The sequence below is a fragment of the Paraphaeosphaeria sporulosa genome, assembly GCF_001642045.1.
Source record: "Paraphaeosphaeria sporulosa strain AP3s5-JAC2a unplaced genomic scaffold CC84scaffold_16, whole genome shotgun sequence".
Classification (NCBI taxonomy): Eukaryota; Fungi; Ascomycota; class Dothideomycetes; order Pleosporales; family Didymosphaeriaceae; genus Paraphaeosphaeria; species Paraphaeosphaeria sporulosa.
The window spans coordinates 539,947-558,179 of NW_017253375.1; the positions used below are offsets into that span (position 1 = coordinate 539,947).

At 55.5% G+C, this 18,233-nt stretch overlaps 7 protein-coding genes across 7 annotated transcripts; 2 read left to right on the top strand and 5 right to left on the bottom strand.

The window, feature by feature from the left end:
* Positions 1-1,456: 1,456 nt before the first annotated feature.
* On the bottom strand, positions 1,457-5,723 carry CC84DRAFT_1169786 (uncharacterized protein). The gene is made up of 4 exons (XM_018179759.1): positions 5,276-5,723; positions 3,756-5,202; positions 1,863-3,671; positions 1,457-1,813 (listed from the first exon to the last, which is right to left on the bottom strand). Exons 1-4 carry the CDS (start codon positions 5,471-5,473, stop codon positions 1,788-1,790), a joined length of 3,480 nt encoding a protein of 1,159 aa, XP_018029452.1. The 5' UTR covers positions 5,474-5,723; the 3' UTR covers positions 1,457-1,787.
* Positions 5,724-6,411: 688 nt separating this feature from the next.
* On the top strand, positions 6,412-8,388 carry CC84DRAFT_1131940 (MFS general substrate transporter). The gene is made up of 2 exons (XM_018175920.1): positions 6,412-7,955; positions 8,005-8,388. The coding sequence occupies exons 1-2, from the start codon at positions 6,619-6,621 to the stop codon at positions 8,126-8,128; spliced, it is 1,461 nt and encodes a 486-aa protein (XP_018029453.1). The 5' UTR covers positions 6,412-6,618; the 3' UTR covers positions 8,129-8,388.
* On the bottom strand, positions 7,962-9,488 carry CC84DRAFT_1233506 (NAD(P)-binding protein; the record flags this gene model as incomplete). Its single annotated transcript, XM_018183790.1, has 2 exons — positions 7,962-8,893; positions 9,000-9,488. The coding sequence occupies 2 exons, from the start codon at positions 9,486-9,488 to the stop codon at positions 8,345-8,347; spliced, it is 1,038 nt and encodes a 345-aa protein (XP_018029454.1). The 3' UTR covers positions 7,962-8,344.
* Positions 9,489-11,121: 1,633 nt separating this feature from the next.
* Positions 11,122-13,368, bottom strand: CC84DRAFT_1105123 (uncharacterized protein; the record flags this gene model as incomplete). Its single annotated transcript, XM_018175083.1, has 3 exons — positions 11,122-12,865; positions 12,905-13,022; positions 13,221-13,368. The coding sequence occupies 3 exons, from the start codon at positions 13,366-13,368 to the stop codon at positions 11,122-11,124; spliced, it is 2,010 nt and encodes a 669-aa protein (XP_018029455.1).
* A 1,805-nt stretch (positions 13,369-15,173) lies between these two features.
* Positions 15,174-16,553, bottom strand: CC84DRAFT_1210526 (uncharacterized protein). Its single transcript, XM_018182294.1, has 3 exons — positions 16,271-16,553; positions 15,663-16,078; positions 15,174-15,612 (listed from the first exon to the last, which is right to left on the bottom strand). The coding sequence occupies exons 2-3, from the start codon at positions 16,060-16,062 to the stop codon at positions 15,419-15,421; spliced, it is 594 nt and encodes a 197-aa protein (XP_018029456.1). The 5' UTR covers positions 16,063-16,078; positions 16,271-16,553; the 3' UTR covers positions 15,174-15,418.
* Positions 15,948-16,951, top strand: CC84DRAFT_416147 (uncharacterized protein). Its single transcript, XM_018186133.1, has one exon. The coding sequence runs from the start codon at positions 16,189-16,191 to the stop codon at positions 16,717-16,719; it is 531 nt and encodes a 176-aa protein (XP_018029457.1). The 5' UTR covers positions 15,948-16,188; the 3' UTR covers positions 16,720-16,951.
* On the bottom strand, positions 16,784-18,131 carry CC84DRAFT_1169790 (uncharacterized protein). The gene is made up of 3 exons (XM_018179760.1): positions 17,714-18,131; positions 17,279-17,658; positions 16,784-17,225 (listed from the first exon to the last, which is right to left on the bottom strand). The coding sequence occupies exons 1-3, from the start codon at positions 18,112-18,114 to the stop codon at positions 16,933-16,935; spliced, it is 1,074 nt and encodes a 357-aa protein (XP_018029458.1). The 5' UTR covers positions 18,115-18,131; the 3' UTR covers positions 16,784-16,932.
* Between the last annotated feature and the right edge of the window lie 102 nt (positions 18,132-18,233).

Here is an 18,233-nt window from a genome sequence, read left to right on the forward strand (position 1 = left end):
AATCGTTTGTCTTTTGGCACCTACAGAATGCCTGTACTGCGTTGTGCCGCGGCTTGTAATAGCTCGTGAAGAGCCGATGCCTGAAGAAAGGGAATCAAATTCGAAGCTGAACAGCGCAGTGCAACAAAACAAAAGTATCAAAGGTTGTTATACCAACCTCCCAATCCAAGCCAATACAAGGTGCCCAATCCGCTGGCTACAAATACAGACAAGTAACGACGCCGCAGCCTGCTGGCCCCGTCACCGGCCACCCAGGTTCAAAACTCTTTCGTCTTCCCAACATCACACTTGTTCCGTCTAACAGCACTCCTCCGCACACTCGCAGCACTCAGCACAGCACTCGCATCCCTCCTCGCAGACGAAACAACAGCACAGCGCTGCGAGACACGCGCCCAGACATCCGCGATCCTTCTTCTGCTTTGGCTGCTGATACATCATCTGCTGCTGTGGCGGCGGCGGTCCCTGCTGGTAGTACATCTGCTGCTGAGGGGGCGGGCCGCCGTACTGCTGCTGTGGGGGATAGCCGCCCTGAGGAGGTCCGTAGCTAAACTTACGTTAGCGAACATGCTCACACATAGTCAGGCGCGCAAACAGAGAGCAGACGAAAACAGATGGAGCGCAGAGGAATGAAGCAATGGCGCATACCTTTGCTGCGGATACTGCGGAGCCTGGTTACCGTAGTAGCCTTGGTTCGACATGATGTGTTGTGCGCGCGCGTCTGCACGTTCGACTGAATGCGTTCGTCCCGCGATGGATGGGCAGGAAAGCCTTTATGCCGCCTTTCCGTCAAAGTCCGGTCGTCGACTCAATTCGATTCGTCCAACGAACGTAAAGCGATGCGATGCGCTGCGATGCGATAGCGACTTAGCAGGAACGTAGGTTTGTAGGTGTAGGAGCAAAGTCGAGGAGGAGAGAAAAGGTCAGCCGGGCTTGTTCCTTCTTAAAACCCGCTGCACCTAAGGAGCGGGGATCCCAGCCAGCCGCCTTCATTCGATGCGCACCAGGACATGTGCACATGCAGCACCAGGGCCAGCACCAGCAGGCGCCACGGCTATCCATGCACGGCCACATCATTGGGCGCACACAAGCATTCCGAGGTCCGCTTATCCGTCATGACGAAGCTTGCCTCCCGGCTCGCCAGCAGCGTGAAGGCTTTGCGGCGGCGACAAACTGCGCCACGGGGTGCGCATGCACGCCTACATTGAAGGACTCCATTGCTTTGACTGCTGAGCAACGCAGAGCAGCAAGCTGCGACGGTGAGTTGATGGCGCCGAAGTGGTGACGAAGGCGCGCGCCACAGAAGCAGGGATGCTGCTGTGCTAAGCTCCCCGCCGAGCCTTGCAAAAAGCTTCGCCCCTGATCGATCCACAACACAGTCGTCTCATCCTACGCGGTGCCGTGCGCTCGGACTTCTCAAACAACCCGCAGGGACAGCTCCTGTGCAACGTATTTGACACCTCGCACTTCATGCATTACAATGTTCTACCCTAGTACCCTTCTCCCCCTCTTGACTTGCCAACGACCGATCGACCGACCGACTACGCTGCCAAGCTAACCAATCCTACCCCTCTCCGCCAAACGGTCCGATAATTATGTATAGTGAATACACCGCCATGCAGCAAGCAAACGACAACAGAAAACAGAAGCGACGAAGACGCAGTAGCATGCCATGCACGTTTGACTAACGAATATGGATGGGCCCAAGAGGCCAAACGCTATATACAACGCGTACACAACACCAGGACATAGAGCATGCGTACTGCCCCGGAGAATGCAAGTGCAGAGACCTAGAATCCAAATGGGTTTTCGGGGGCTGCACGACACGTTAGCTGGGGTGATGTCGTTGCAAAGGGTATACATACTGGCTTTGGCGAGGTTGGCCCGCCCCGTCGGCTGCGGCACTAGCTTCTTCGCTGGCTGCGTGCCGAACCGCACGGGCGGAGGCGGTCCCGTCTTCTGGGGCACAAGCGGCGCTGCCGTGGGCATCGAGGGCATGGGCGGCATGGGAGGGAGAGGAGGTGCATTTTGGCCAAAGCCTGTCGGTTGCGGTTGGAGGGCTGGTGGCAGGAACTGGTTGATGCCAGTCGCTTGCGGGTTCAGTGGAGATGGTGAGAATGAGTTGAACCCAGTGGGCTGTGCTTGGAGCGGCATTTGTTGGCCCGGGAAGTTCTGCTGGAACCCAGGTTGGAACCCCGTTTGGAAGCTTTGCTGCATGCCAGGCTGGAAGCCAGTGGGTTGCGCCTGCATGGGCATGTAGCCGGTTTGCTGCGGCTGCTGGAACCCTGTGGGCTGCGCCATCATACCATTCATACCGTTCATGCCATTCATACCGTTCTGCTGCTGCTGGAACTGACCAAACTGGGACTGCGGCTGGAAGCCAGTGGCCTGCTGTTGCATACGTTGCATGTTCAAGTCCTGCAGGCTTTGGCCGGGAGGCGAGATTTGGGTGTGCATGTTCGGGTTGAAGCCAGTCAATTGTGGCTGCAGTGGTGGAGGGTACGCTTGCTGTGGGTTTTGGGGGGCAGACGAGGCTCTTTGAGGTGGTGGTGCAATGAGACCACCTTGGCCCTGTACTTGGGGTGCTTGAGGTCGGACTCGCGGAGGAGCGAGCTGTGGGGGAGGTACGGCCTTGACCGCGGCGACTTGGTCGAACAAGGACTGATTGAAGCCTTGAGGTTGCGCTGGTTGTGCCGGCTGCGTAGGAGCCGTAGAAGCAGGTGCAGCTTGGGCAGGAGGCGGCGCTGGGACTTCCGGCTTCAGGGCAGGCATATCCAGAAGAGAAAGCTCGCCCATGGACCCGGTGAGAGCTGGCGGCGCTGGAGCTGGCGCAGGTGCAGGCGCCGCCGCCGTAGCTGGAGGCGGCGTTGGGGCCGCTGTAGTAGACGAGGGGGCCTGACGCGAAGGCTTGATGTCCCACGCGTTGTCTTCGAAGCCATCTGATTTCTTCTCCGGAACAGGAGCAGATGCCAAGGGTGTCGGTGTGGCTTCTGCAGGCGCTGGCTTCTTGACAGCATCGTCCGTCTTTTGTTCAAATGCCTTGGGGTCAACGACATCGTTGGTCTGTACAGGAGGCGCTGGACGACCTTTTCGAGTATTATTCCTGAGCGTGCCGCCAGGGCCAGAGAAGAGGCCTCCTTCTTCACCATTCTCTGCGAAACTGACGCTACGCTTCTCGCCGTCGCCGCTGCGATTGTACTTCTTGTCCAAAAACTTCATTACTCGAAGGATATCTCCCTCCTTTACACCCAAGTTTCGTAGAAGCTTCTCGGTGATGTCGGGCATATTTTCTTCGCCCATTTGATCGCGAGTGAATGCTTGCGCGTATCGCTCGCAAATCTGGGGATTGACTCCGCACTGTAGGAAGAAGTCAAACCAATCGTAGGAAGGCTTCTGTTCCACGGAGATGCCTGACGAGCGTGGCGCCGAGCTTTCTTTCGCCCGTTGCGTGCTTCTTCGCTTTATATCGGACAGCGGTTTGTCGTCGTCCAGTGATATACCTGTCGCTCGCTCCACGTATTCCAAGTCCTCTACGGACATTTTCGGTACCGGAACAGCAATCTTCACCCCGTTGACCTTGTGGAGGTGAATTTTGCCGTCTTTGATGGTCAAGAACTCGGCTTCGACCTTGAAAGACCCCGATCGATCGGTCCATGTTCGTAATTTCGCAGTATCTGTTAGAGTTAGACCCGATTTGAAACCAGCAATCTATCCAAAATCGAGCATATCTGGAAAGATGGCAAAGGTTGGGCACTGACTTGGTTTGGACGCGGTCTTGGAGTCCTTCGCTGTACTATCGCGCTTACTTCTCTGTGACGTACGAGGATGGTCAACTTTTGTTCGTAGAAGACTAGAATGGCGCGCGGGTAATTGCAGGCCAGGTCCTACCTGATCATTCCTGACTTCGCTATCCCGTTTCCTGCCTTTCGCAACTTGGCGCGTGAGCTCTTCCTCCTCCAGTCTATTCTGGTCTACGATAGACCGCCCTGCGTTGGTACCGGAGCGAGCGATGGCGGCGGCGGGCGGTGACATGGGTACGGATTCTGTGATTTCGACGTAGTTAGCTGGCACTACACCCTCCTTGCCATTCTTCAACCTCCGCACTTTCCACCATTCGTCACTAGCCGAATCATCCAGAACCAGAATCTCGTCGCCAAGACCCACGGTCACCTCATCGTCGCCCTGGGCCATGAAGTCGAACAACATGACGCCTTTCCTCTGCACATTCGAGTTCCTAGACCCTGCGGCCAAGACCTCGCGTAGACCGGCACCCTTTGCAGCACCGGAGAGCTCGCCCAATGCCGAGCAGATCTCGGAAGCTGTGTCCTTTGCGCCGCAGTGAAAGTCTACATCTTTGCTTGGCTGTTTGAGTGTCAGGAATACATGCTTCCCCTCTTGCGAGTAGTATTCCAGTTTGTCTGCTGTCCATTCCTGTTGCGGTCCGTCGCGAGACTTTTCAGGCGCAATCATGATCATGCCTTTTGCGATGTTGATCCCTAGCGTGATGGGCATCTTCTTGTTCTTGCCCGGCTGTGTCAAATATTCGTAGATGTTGTACAGATGGTAGCCGGAGCCGGAGAGCGGCGTGTTGGGCTGGTTGTGGTCATTGGGAGGATCGTATGGGTCGAAAGTGACGCTGCGAGCAGGTGGAGATCTGAACGAGTCTGTATCTGGAGAGCGCTGGGCGGTGTACTGCGCGTACTGAGTATGAGTTGGAGGAGGCGACATCTGACCAGACGGCCGTCTTTGCGGAAGACGTGGGGGAGGCGCTTCCTCGTCGGATTCTTCAGGCGTAAATTGGACGCGCCGTTGCGCTTTGGGGGGTGAAGCATAGTCCTCGGGCGGAGGAGCCGATTGCTGTGATCTCTTCTGTATGATGCCAGCGAGGGCTTCGGCAGGATTCGGGTGAGCCGGGCTGTCTGGTGTTGGCGGGCCGTGTCCATCGTCCGAGTCGGGCGCGGCAGGGACGGCAGGAGGGCGAGGCGGGAGTGACGGAGATGCGAGGGACCCGGCGGCAGCAGGAACCTCCTTGATCTCGATGTAATTTGCGGGCGCAAACCCATAGTCGCCGTCCAATCCCACCAGCGTCCAGTCTGGGTCAGAGACATCGTACACGTCGAGGTCGGCGTCTTCCTTGAAGGACAGCTCTTCGTCGGTCTGGCGGGCGTAGTCATAGAGCGCTTTGGCGTTGTATATTGGGGTAGCCTAGATTAGGCACGCTGTCAGTAGCTGCCACCTGCAAACACGCAGGATACTGAAGGGGGCTGGTCCGGCATACCTCTTCGATGTAGTTGTTCGGTATCAGACCCTCGGGCTCTTCCTCGTCCTCGTCCGAGCCCTTCTTCTTGGCCTTCCACCAGTCGTCGTCGCTCGACTTCTCCAGGACCATCAGCAGATCGCCCTCAGCCAGGGCGATCTCGTTGCCGCTCTGGGGTACATAGTCGTAGATGGCGCGGTAGATGCCCAGGAACACCATGGCGGCGGTGGGCTGTGTGCGGCTGTCGGGGGCACGGTGGTGCTACAAATGACGCGGAAGCGTGCTGCGGTGCATGCGCTGGGCGGAGGCACGGGGGTGGGTGCTGTGCGCTGTCGAGGGGCTGGCAGCGGGCGCAGGCGCTCTTGGGCTTTGGGGGCCCACGGGCGCTGGCAGAGTGCGAAGAGCGGGGGACACGGCGGAGCGAGCGTTTGCGGGGAGCTGCACTGCAAGAACGTGCGTGGGCGGCCGCTGCAATGGCTTGCGAGGTGAGACAGATGCCGTCCTCAGTTCGATGCTGAGGCGCAAGCACGAGCCACCGTCGAATCGGGCAAGCCCCCATAGACTCGGGAACGACGTCAATGCAGCATCGTTCCTGCTGGAGCTCTGCGGCTAGCCTCTGGTTCTCACACTCTCAACGGAACCCTGCATGCCATGTCTGCATCCCCTGAGCACTTCCGCTCGCGCCAGAGATCGTCTTGGTACCCGACCGTCGAGTGACGCGGCAATCGTTGGCCTTTGTGCTTGGCGGGTGCCTTGATGTCTCTCTTTGCTACGCAGCCCCCCAGCCATGATACATCTCAGTCTTGCGACATCCTATCCAAGATTTATCAAGCAGGGCATTTCGCGCTTGCTGTGAGCTAGTCGGCCCTCTAGAACCACCATGGGATTGTAGAGGAACCACGATTGAAAATTGCTCACCAAGGCTTATCCATGCTGCCTTCACCCTATCGCTCCTGCCCTGTCTAGCATCGCGACATCTCAGTCCATCTGTGGACAGTTGTATGCTTGCGAAACGCCCCGAGTCCTCAAGTGGCTGTACAGAGCATGTGGGATGTAAGACGCAACAACTTTTTCCTGCACTTTACACTGCATTCTGATCCTGCGTAAGCTTTCGGATGGCGAACAACTATCCGCCAGGAGCGACTGTACACCTGCCGCCCCACTCTTGACGATTGATCCCTAATACTCTTGTCATCCGAGCAAGAGTCGGAGCCCGACACTCGTAGAAGAATGTTTTACTAAGCGAGCCATATGCGCCTCGGTTAATTGGACGTGCTTGGAAGGAAGGCCGGTACCGCACCTACTACCAGATAAGTGCTCTGCGTTCCCTTGCACGACCATGACCCCTCACTTCGACCTTCAAAATGCCAAAGTCCCCTTCGACGCAAGAGTCCGGGGCGCTGGTGACAGACGTGCAGGATGTGGTTGAGAATGAGCAACAAGAGCTGGAGGAGCGAATCATCGACAGACTAGCTCGGGAGCGGAGCATTCGGTTGAAGGTCGACTTCCGACTATGCAGTATCGCCGGCATCCTGTGTAGCTTGAATCTTCTGGACAGCGGCGTAATTTCGAGCGCGTCCGTCACGTCCATGCTTTCGGATCTGGGTCTTGACCAGGGAAATCGCTACTCGGTATCGATCTTCATTTTCACCATCGCATCCATCGCATTCCAACTACCGTCGACAATCGCAGTGCGAACTTTTGGGCCCAGGATCTGGTTCAGTTTCATTACCTTCTGCTTCGGTATCATTACGCTATGCACAGCTTTCGTGCAAACGTGGAAACAGATGATCGCCCTTCGTATCTTGCTCGGCATGGCAATGAGTGGGATCTACCCTGGCTTAACTTACCTGATATCGACATGGTATACGCGGAGAGAACAGCAGTTGCGCTTCGCGCTTATGCAGAGCGGGGAAGTCATAGTACTGGCAACAGGAGGCATTGTCAACTTTGGACTCAACAAGCTGAACGGTTCGTCTGGGATCAAAGGCTGGCAATGGATGTTCATCGTCCAAGGTGCCATTACAGCTTTCATTGGCATAGTTGCATATTTCTGGATGGTCGATTTCCCGGAGAACGCACATAAAAGCTTCATGTTTTTGGACAAAGAAGAGTCTGAGATTGCCGCCAACCGCATCGAAAAAGACAGAGGTGACGTTGAGCCTGATGAGTTTTCTTGGGCCAAGGTACTGGTTCACGCCAAAGACCCAAAAATCTATGGGTTCTGCGTATTGTACTTTCTGCAGAACTTGGTTTCAACGAGTTTGTCTTATTTCTTACCCATCATCCTACAGGGCGGCATGGGATTCAGCAGCGACAAGGCGATTCTGCTATCGGCACCACCGTACTACTACTCGGTCATTCCTGCCATATTATCATCGCTGATTGGCGACAAATACCAACTCCGTGGCCCCATCATCACCTTCAACTCGGTTTGCCTCATCGTGGGCTTCTGCATGCTCGGCTTCAGCGATCAGGTTACGGTTCGGTATATTGGCACCTATCTCGCTACGGGCGCATACGTAGCCAATTGGGCTGGTATGGCAACGTATCAAGCGAATAACATTGTAGGACAGTGGAAGCGCGTCTTCACCGCTGCTGCTGTCACGGCATTCAATGGAGCTGGAGGAATTGCAGGGAGCTTCATCGTGAGACAGCCGGAAGCACCCAGGTATATGACTGCAATCTGGGTATCGATTGGGTGAGTCGATGATTGAACAATTGTAACACACGCTTGCTAATCCATTTAGATCCCATGTTATGATAATCGGTTGTATTGCCGCCTTTTCTTTGTACTTCTACATAGCGAACCAGCGGCAACGCACCGGCAAACAAGTGTTAGAGGCGACACAGGGCTTCAGATTTACTTACTGAGAATGGGGCTTTCCAACAGAAAAGGCCAACGTACCATAACAAGTTCAAGTACTTCCGATTTCATATCATCTCAACGACTAGCTATATAAGCCGTCTCCTCAGATGCGCGTTCAAAGTCAGTGTGAGTTGAAACAGGATGGTATACATTTCAGCGCCTTTGTGTCTGTAAAACCCATACACGTCATATCCGACTCCAGCTTCCCGCAACAGCAACCCTCACCAAGCAAAATTCTCCCCTACCAGCGCCTCACTAACCTCCCACAGCCTCTCAGCCTCCTTCTCATCCACTGCATACGCCGGCACCTTTACGCTGATCTGACAGTCCTCCAGGAACACGCCCTCCCCATCTCCTCCCAACCCCGAATCCACCGCCGCAACCACACTCGTCGCCGCCCCCTCTTCCACGCTCTTATTGCCCTTCAGCCCCGCTTTCTTTCTGCCCTCCAGTGCCTTTGCAAGCCATACCGGATCCGTGGACCGATGCAACTCGGTCATAATCTCCCCCGGATGCAGCGCAAAGCTCTTCACGCCCTTGCCTCCGACCTTCTTGTTTAGCCCTACGGAGAACAAAATATTCGCGGTTTTGCTGACGCCGTACGCGCCGAAGGGGATGTACGTCGTGTCGTCCGTGACGGGCAGCTTAGCCGCAGCGAGCATACCCACGTTCGGCTTTTCCAGCTCGGGGATATCGGCGTGACGCGTGTCCCAGTTGAGGTCTGAGAAGCGCACGGGGGACACAAATGTCCCGACGCTGGAGACGTTTACCTACAGTGCAGTTACAGAGTCAGTGTGAGGTAATATAGGGTGTTATATTTCTTGGCCAAGCGAGAAGAGAAAGACACATCCACTTTGCACCCGGTGGTTTACGTACGATGCGCGGCGCCGCGCTGGCGAGGATCTTGGGCATGAGCAGGTTGGTCAGCAGGAAGTGCCCGATGTGGTTGGTCGCGAAGTGCATTTCGATGCCGTCGGTGCTGAGCGTGCGGGTAGGGAGGTTCATTATTCCGGCGTTGTTGATGACGACGTCCAGCGCCGGTGTGTCAGCCCAGGATTGTACTGTAGCGGCGGCGGTGCGCACCGAGGCTTGCGAGCTGAGGTCTACGAGGAGCGGCTTGAACGTCACAGAGGGGTAGTTGGGACGGAGGGAAGTGAGGCTCTCATCAAGCTTGGCCTGCGAGCGGCCGGTGATGATGATGGTGGAGGGAGACTGCGAGGCGAGAGCTGCGGCGGTTGCGTATCCGAGACCGCTGCGATTGACGCCGGTGATGAGGATGGTGCGATTCTTGATAGCGTCTGGGAAGGCGGCGGCGACGGTTTGGGCCGTGGTGTTGAAGCCCCATTCTGGGTTGGTGGCGGGCATCTTGACTGGACTTGTGCTGGGTGTGGTACTGTATTAGCAGAAGCTTGGGAACTGAGCTGGCAGGCTCATTGCAGGTTACACTCGACTATTTTATATTGCCAAATCTCCTACATCATCCAACGGACGAAATCGCAAGATGTAGACTGCGGCGAGGTGTAGTTGCGAGCCGGCCAATCAGCGTGCGCGAACTCCGAGCGCGCCTGTGAGCGACTAGCGTTCCCGAGACATCACTTCGTTCATACATATCGAAAGAGGGCGTTGCGTTTTGAATTCCGTGTAAGATAGAAAAACGTCCTTATCGCCGGGTCATGTCGATCTTCATACTTGGACGGCCCTGCGGTAACGACACATATCATAGTATAGCATATAGAGTTCAATTCCTCTACCATACCCTAGTCGAGATGTCAGACAAGACTTAGGCCACAATACGTGAAGCCCACCCAACACGCTTGCAGCAAACGCTCCAGCCATCGAGATGAATGAAGGTAAAGCAATTATGGAACCTTCACTCGGGCACCCGTCAACAGCCGCACAAGCCGGCACGCGCCGGCACGTGATCGCTCACCAAAGACTACGACTACCAGGCGCATGCTAGCATCAACTACCTACACCGCACGTTCCGCACTCACTTATTGGAACTCATAGAGACGATGCCATAGATATTCTTGCTCCAGTGAGCTCGGTCTCTACACGTTAATACAATTGCTGCGGACCCGATGATTCGAGTGTCTGTTTGTACATCCATCGTTATACCTAAATCAAGCGAATATAGCCTCTAACTTCGACCATGCACGTTTCAAAGTAGGTGGCTAACAGTGTGTTAACGTCTGCACGGACCGGCCTAAGAAGCATGCCGCAGAGGCTGAGGTGGGTTGGTCATTTACTGTCCCCCGGCCGGATTGTACAGTGTCACTGCACGTCGTGGCCACAGCTCTGCTCAAGTTCAGGATCTACAATTCGGCCAGCTCAAGCATAGCACGTGCACTGCCAATCGGACGTTACCAGTCAAGGTGCCGCGAAATACTCACGCCTCCAACTACTGGACAGGTCACGACGTCCCACCTCAGCGACAGCTCTTTGACAGCTCAACCTCGGCAGACCGCTCGCATCCATAAGGATGTCACCACCTTTCCAGCACACGCGCTCAAAAGGAGCCGGTCCAAATTTCTACCCACTGCCTGCACGTGAGCGAAAGATTGCGAAGCAATGTGAAGCAAAAGCTCCGTGCTGAGGTTGTCCATAGCCATCCTGGCGAGCAGATGCGAGGCCCACGATGGTCTCGTGCGTTGAGATAGGAACGTACGCTAAGCTGGAGGATTTAGTTCAAGTTTCTTTCTGGGATAGGCGTTCAAGGGTCACAGTAGGATGGATTTCGTTTTTTATCGTCGGTCACTATGTAATAGTTATCAAACGGGCACCCGACCTGAGTCGGCCTTCTTCGATTACAAGACTCTAAGACCAAAGATCGAAAACTACAATTTGAAGAACGCATGCAAGTCTAATCCTAAAAGTCCCGCGCAGATGCATGTGTAACCAAGAATGCCGATGAATCCGCTCAAATGCACGCTAAATGAGACTCGCTATCCGATCCGAAGCCAGAACCTAGTAAAGAGAAAAGACAAAAGACGACTTATCAGACAGCCCAGCTGCCCTTCCGAACCGCGATCCCTGCACCCCCAAGTCCGTCGCCCGCCATGTTCGGGTGCTGTTTCGCCCACTCGCGGATGTACACCCGCAGAGCGCGCCACCGCATGCAGCTCTCCTCAGTGATCTCCGCGTCCGTGAGATTCCCGTCTGCGCCCAGGCGGATGTAGCCCCTCGACTCGGCGAGGTGGTCGTCTTGTCGTAGGTCGGAGATCGGGATGTTGGAGATGCGCGACAGCTCATCATCAAAGGGCTGGGCCATTGAGGGGTAGCCCAGCGAGAGGTAGTTGTAGACTTGCGTGACGAAATCGTCGCCATAGTCCTCGTCGATGGAGAGCGCGAAAGTGAGCTTCTCGTCGATGCACGCAAAGTCGGCGTTCGAGGCCGGAGGTGTGGGCGGGAGCAGAGACCCCCGAGATGGAGTAGGGCATGGTGAGAGGAGGTCTTCCCTTTCGATACGCGGGGTGAGGATTCCGGTGGGGCCTTTGGGTGCCTCGTCCTTAACGCAGCAGCCGGCCCACAGACCTTCCTTCTCTTTCTTCTCGTGATTGCTGCTGGCTACAGACCAGAGCGAAGAGACGCGGCTGAGATTTTTACCGTTGCCTTGCCCACACCAGAGACTCTCGCCTTTCTCGGATTTCTCGGCTTGCTGCGCTTGCTCTGAGAGGTAGCACATAGCTATTTTGACGGCATCGCAGCCTTGCGTGGTGTCAAATCGAGCTGGTTCGGGAGATGCGCATCGAGGAAACTTGATGTCCTTGCCGAGCATCGGTGGTCGAGCGTCTCTCCGCATCCGTTCAATCTCCTCGTTCTTCTGATACCCGATTATGTCCTTCTCGATTTTGATACCGGTCGCAACGTTGGCCCAAGGGCTTGGCTTGAAGTGCGATTTCGGGCTAATACCCGAAGTTGGTTCCTGGTTCTCTTGCTCCTCTCTGTATTGACGCATTGCCTTCAAATCCCAGTTGACTTCATTGAAGGTTGTACTGCCAGCTTTCGACGAATCTGTCGATTCATCATCCGCATCCACAAAGTGATCGACGTGCTCGTAGTAATTGCCGTTTGGAAAAGCTGCCATTTCTTGTTCACGCAATTGCTTTTCCACAGCCTTGGCAGCCAGTTCGAGTAAGTATCCAGAGGTCTGCTCGTCCACACTTTCTCGCATTCGTGTTGGCTCTTTGTATGAGTGTTTCTCGTAGCAATAGGCCCGGCAGGGGTAGTTGAAAGGTGACGGAGTCTCGCCTTCAGACTCAGAAGACTCTATAGGATCAAGGTCCGGAACGTGGAAGCAATGATGTGACGGTCGAGACCTCGGCATACGCCGTTGGTTGAGTGGTGATGTTGCGCGTTGGATCTCCAGGAAGAGGGGGTTTTGTGAAAAGTCAAATGGTGTGTTGGGTGGCGCGCCAGGAATGTCATGCTGAGGGGTCGTTTTCAGCTTCTCGAGTCGGCGAAGGGACGGCCGTTCCTCTGGAGCGCGGCGTGACCGTGACGCAGTCCCTATTAGTTCAGGCGCAAATTTGCGGGGCTTCTTCTCGTGCTTCTTGATGCTTGTTTGGTTGTCCCATTCTTCTGCAAACTTCTTCCTGCTACCGCGGTTGGTTTTCGTCGAGGTTTCTACCGGTTCGGGTGCGAACTTTCTCCTTGGTTTTGTTGTTTCGCTCTCCCAGTCATCCGCGAATTTCTTCCGACTGCTTCTCAGAGATACCTCGACCGATTCAACAGCGAATTTCCTTGGCTTTGAGGTCTGGTTCCCTGACCCATCTGTAGACTTTTTGCGGCTTCTCTTTTCTGAATGCTCTATAGGCTGTGGAGCAAAACGACGGTTTGTCTTTTCCGTTGTTTCCACGGGCTCAGGTGCGAATTTCCGTCGTGGTTGGGGTTCCTTTCCTTCCGTAAAAGGCTGGTCCTTGGACGACCTGGTGGTCGTTTCGATGGGCTCAGGAACCAATGGGCGATTAGTCTTGTGTGAGGTTTCTACAGGCTCTGGCGTGAACTTTGCTGGACGTTCCGGTCCCTCCTTGTCGTCTTCAGGCGTATCTTTGGAAGGCCTTGTCGTACTCTCGATCGGCTTAATGATGGATCGACGATTCGTCCTCGTGGTCGTTTCGACTGGCTTGGGAGTAAAGCGGGGACGTTTGAGACCATCTACATTCTCGCGCATCTCCTTGGACGACTTCGTTGTGGTCTCGATTGGTTCAACATTGAACTGTCTCGGGGGCATGGTGGCTGCCATACTTGATATAAGCTTCCAGAACTTGTCCTCCTTATTCTCATGCTATGCAACCTGCCGTGGGGATCGATAGGCGTGTCCACTACACTATTTTCCTCTATTAGGACTATTTTACGGCGAGGACTAGCGTTCGCTTGTAGCCAAAGGATGCAGGATCCGAATTGCGGGGAAATGGACGTTCGGAAAATACCGGTGTTGGAACGCGAATTGCTCCCGCGGCAGCGCTTCCCACGGGGAGGCTTGTGACGGCTAACGGGTACCAAGAATGTATTGCAATGTGCAGACGACCGTTATGCTTGCAATGCTGATGAGAACAACCTGGTTTGTCCCTTCAGGTACCAGGTGTATTCGGGTCCGGTAGGAAGAATGGTTCGTGTGGCGGCAGGTGCGAGGGCGGTCGTGGTTGCTGTATCTCGGTCAATTTTGAAGTTACGAACAAAGCGTGGCTCGATGTCCATACATGGCTCACCACTCGTCGCTGTCAGGAGGAAACAGTGACCACACCAGGTGTCTTTCGAACCCGCGGAAGCTGGTAAAGCGCGTCGGAACTGCGACAGCTGCCTTCATGTGAATGCCTGCCACTAGGATTGGTAGTTCGTGGTGCGAACGCTCAATGACGTCGTGGCGATCGGCTAGATGGTGATCGCGTGCTGCACTTTTGCGCACCGCGACGACTTCGGGAGGGGCACTGGGTTATGTAAAGGCGAAAAGGTAGTTTAGGAGAGACGCGCGCGCTGTCACGACTAGGAGGCCACAAGATTGACGAGCTGATGCGGCAATGCGGACCTGGACATTCTTGTTGGGCGCAGGGATCCGAGAGGGCTGATGGCAGGGGCGCGGGCCTAATCGTGAACTTCACTTTGGGGGGCCCCTTGAGCAGTGACGGATGGAATTGACCTCGCCCACGCCAGCAGCTCCACTTGTCCAGCCGATAAGGAGCAGCCCACGCGGCGTGCTTTTGGGCATCATCAAGCCCACACCTTTCTTTTTCTTGACCTCTTAGCAACATCGAAGGCTGTTCTCGATGGCGGAGTAAGCCCACCACGGACGCTGCTTCAGCAGCCACGCGGATGTGCCGCACAGTAGCGCGCGGCCGAGAGCCTCCCTCCACTGACGAGCAGGCCTGACACAGTCATCACTCTGCTATATACAGCGGACAACGAACCGCAAGTGGCCGACGACGCTGGCAACATTGCGGGCTGCAACATCGCGATATCGCCTGCCATACCATGTCGTGGACGCCGTGGAACATCTCACAATGGCAATGCTGGCCGTCCGTCAATTTACACCGCCCTGCAATGGTGGCAGCTCCAGAGCCAGCGGCAGGCCCATCCGTTCGCAAGCTCCCGAATAATAGCTCGTTTTCCAATTTCAGCCCGGACGCTACGGGATATCTCGGGTGGCAGCGAATCATCGCCCATGCATACGTGCTTTGCCCGCAGCAACGCCGAATTGACCGTTTGCCAAATTGCTCGTGACAGTTGTTTCGCCATGTGCATCATTGTGCGTTACGAACAGGAGGTCGCTCGTCGGATGAGAGAAGATATCTGCCGTCCAATACATTTAGGGTTGGCTGTACGATCGGACTGTACACAGACCCTCCGAACAACGATTTGCACCTTCCATGTCCCAGGGAAACCTACATCGCACAACCTTACATTGTGTACTTCCGCCTTATCGTCTTGGAAGCGTTCGCAAAATGTCAAGCTCTAAGGTTTCAAGGCAGTCAGAAAATGTCTTCACTCTCGTGCTCGGGCAAATGGTGACAGGCGATCACGCATTTACGGATGTCCATGTCGAATGGTGTTGCGTTCCCCGCACATTGACTTTCCCCGGATCAGCCTCCAGCATCATTCTAACAAAGTTAAATTGTCCTAGAAGCAGTCCCTAGTTTACCACACTCCGAGAACACTCCGACCGCCATGCTCGAAGCAACTGCCAACGCCCCGTGGCCCTTCCAAACCATCCATTGAATCAAAACAGAAAGCCATCCTCCCAGAAACGCGATCTCAGTCAACTCACGCTCGTCTAGCTCTAGTAAATTTTGCATCGTTCAAAGCCCAAGGCACTGGTCATCATCAAGGATTAGATGAGAAGCAACGACCCCGCGACAATACTGAGCTTGTGGGGTCAGTCTGAGGGGCCTTGCAAGGAAGTGGTACTCGAGATCTGCCCAAGCACCCTGTCCAGGACCCGGCGACATTGGATGAACGGATCGCGAATCCGCTGTCATCTCGCTATGTGCATCTTTGGATGGAATTCAGCCAAGTCAAGTAATCAAGGTGCTGATGACTTACCACTGCTGGGCTCGTTGTCCATACTGTCTGCAGTGTCACTGTAGTCAGACTCCGACCCCGGACTACCGTACAATGAATGCCCCGCCGGCATACCAGGACTGCTGACTCTTGAGAATCCCTCCTGAAAAGGGGATTGACTGGCGAGAATTCTGCTCGTGTCGACAGCTTCGTCGAGCGTGGCCTCACTGCGGAAGCCGAACTCGTTGTCAGAAGTATCAGAACCCACCAAAGTCAAGGTATCATCGTTCTGCCGGTCGTCATCATCACTTCCTCGACTGTGGCCACTTGCACGCCCACACCGGCATCCGCACACAGTCTGATTCAAGTGCGGAGGCCTGCTGGCAGAACGATTGCACAGTCCAGGGTCAGGATACTGCTGTCCTTCGTTGAGGTCGTACATGCTGGAGTATGAATGCCTTGCCAACGTCAGTCATTTTCTACCACGCCGCCTTCTGCCGTTACATCACCCAGATCGCTTTGACAATTGGTTCGCACCTTTGGTTGGGGTCCGAACCATGTAGCGCCCATGCAAGTATCGTTGCCACTTCCGCTCAGACACAGCAAGAACACCCAAGAGGCAGACCACTGGCCACGAAAAAGGCACTCACCTGGGACTAAATTTCCAGAATACGTCAAACTTGTAGACGTGAAGTTTACTTCCATTCCAGCGAGCCAGAGGCCTCACTCTTATGCTTTCGGCTCACAGCCTTCGACCAGCACGCAACATCACATCAATATATCACTACAGGTATACGTCAGACGTCCTGTGATCTCGTGGCGACCTCCGACACGTCGCTCTCATACTCATTTTACGAGCTCCCTGCCAACCGCATCTACGCGGCTCCGACACCGCACGCTCGCGCCATGTCTGCCTCCTCTCGTTTGCCAGACCGCGTCACGCCACCAGAGGCTCGCTGAGCAGTGCCGATGTTCGCTGATCCAGTTGTTGCAATGTTGCGTGTATATTTGCTTCTGCGGCGAGGTACGGCCGGGGGTTTCCGCCGCCGAGGGTAAGCGGCGTAGGGCTGAGCGTTCACCGGTGTGGGGTTGGGGTTGATCTACAGGGCTGCGTACGTCACATACTATGTCTGCCTGGTGTTTTGAGCATCGTAACGGCTTCGGTACAATTAACCCTGGGTCTAGGTCTGGATGTGGTGACCGTGCAAAGTAGTCCGCACTGAGCCTGTTGTAGTCCTTACAACATGCAATACACGTATGACAGATCATGAAGTGTGCAGACTCTCGGCGTATATCAAGTGACTTCTGAGCTCTATAACTCATCGAAAACACGCAATCTATCGTCCTCGGGCACCCCAGCCTCGGCCCTCGCGCTGGGCGACTCTATCCGCACATCCAGCTGCTCCTTGGCCTTATTCGGCCTCATGATAGCCTCCTTCGCCATATCCGGTATCGGCGCGTTGAGGATCTGCTCGCGCGAGGCAAAGTCCAGCGCGTGTGTGTGCCCTGTGTCTGGATGCACGGGTCGGAGCTGCTGGAACAAGATCGACAGCAGGACGAGACTCAGGAGGGCGCCGATGATACCCCAGAGGATACGCACATGGCCTGTCTAGTGGTCAGTAATTCGTATGTAAGGAATTTGGCGGTGGACGCCATACGCGTGTTCCTAAGCTCCAGCTCTGCCTCCAGCTTCATCCGCTTATCCACTCTGCTACGCGCGTCGGCCAGCCTGCCGTTCAGCGCCTCAGCCTTCTCCTTCCCGGCTTGTATCCTGCGTTCCAGCGCAGCAACCTGCCCCTGCTGTGTCTCGAAATTGTTGAAGCCCTCGAACTGTCCCTCTACATCTTCCGCCAGCTCCTGCGTGTCGGCCTCGAAGTTGTGATGTAGCTCGTTGGCCAGGTTCGACAGCTCCTGCAAACTGCCGATGGTCTGGCGACAAGTGGCGACGCGCTCGAGGAGGGAGTAGTACGTGTCGTCGAGGCGGCGCGACGTCTTCATCGACTGTTCGTTGAGGGTCTGCAGTGAGGAGCGGAGTGCGCTGTGTGCCATGTTAGAATCCCAGGTTCTGCTAGGAAGACGAAATGGAGACATACTCCTCCCGCAACTCAACCCTCCTCTGCTCGCGCACCAAGTCTTCCGGCCGGCCCAGCCTCCGTAGCGGCGGAACGTCTAGCCCTCCACTTACATCTGCTTGCCCTGTCTTGTCTGCTGCGCCGTCTGTAACGGCAACGCTCGCACGTCTGCTGTCCGCCGGACTGCTGCTGATGCTCTCCTTCGCCTGCTTCAGCAGATCGCCAAAGCTTGTCGGCGGCTGCGAGGGGAAGGCGGACTGCACAATCTCCTTTGCATGGTGGCGCGACGAGCGGTGGTGGTGGTGATGCCGGTGTAGGTGGTGTTTTCGTTTGTTAGGGTCTTTTTCGCGGTGCGGAGGTGCTTCGGAGCTCAGACGGGAGGGCGCGGAGTACAAGAGGGAAGGGCGGAAATGGTCGGCCATGGCAGCTTGCGATGGGTTGGTGGAGGGTACAATGAAGCTAATGCGCGGGACCTGGAGATCGCGCTAAGCTTTGAATGGTAGCGCGGTCCCGTAGACCAACATGCAGGACAAGGTCCCCA

Excerpts from the sequence above, each read along its gene's own strand:
- CC84DRAFT_1169786 (XM_018179759.1), bottom strand. The coding sequence starts at position 5,473 with ATGGTGTTCCTGGGCATCTACCGCGCCATCTACGACTATGTACCCCAG. Across the intron at positions 5,203-5,275 it reads CGAACAACTACATCGAAGAG|GCTACCCCAATATACAACGC; the intron begins GTATGCCGGACC and ends TGCCTAATCTAG. Across the intron at positions 1,814-1,862 it reads GGCCAACCTCGCCAAAGCCA|CCCCCGAAAACCCATTTGGA; the intron begins GTATGTATACCC and ends CGTGTCGTGCAG.
- CC84DRAFT_1131940 (XM_018175920.1), top strand. The coding sequence starts at position 6,619 with ATGCCAAAGTCCCCTTCGACGCAAGAGTCCGGGGCGCTGGTGACAGAC. Across the intron at positions 7,956-8,004 it reads GCAATCTGGGTATCGATTGG|ATCCCATGTTATGATAATCG; the intron begins GTGAGTCGATGA and ends TAATCCATTTAG.
- CC84DRAFT_1210526 (XM_018182294.1), bottom strand. The coding sequence starts at position 16,062 with ATGTACGACCTCAACGAAGGACAGCAGTATCCTGACCCTGGACTGTGC. Across the intron at positions 15,613-15,662 it reads GGACAACGAGCCCAGCAGTG|ATGCACATAGCGAGATGACA; the intron begins GTAAGTCATCAG and ends TTCCATCCAAAG.
- CC84DRAFT_416147 (XM_018186133.1), top strand. The coding sequence starts at position 16,189 with ATGCAAGTATCGTTGCCACTTCCGCTCAGACACAGCAAGAACACCCAA.
- CC84DRAFT_1169790 (XM_018179760.1), bottom strand. The coding sequence starts at position 18,114 with ATGGCCGACCATTTCCGCCCTTCCCTCTTGTACTCCGCGCCCTCCCGT. Across the intron at positions 17,659-17,713 it reads AGGGTTGAGTTGCGGGAGGA|CGCACTCCGCTCCTCACTGC; the intron begins GTATGTCTCCAT and ends CATGGCACACAG. Across the intron at positions 17,226-17,278 it reads GCTGGAGCTTAGGAACACGC|GCCATGTGCGTATCCTCTGG; the intron begins GTATGGCGTCCA and ends ACCACTAGACAG.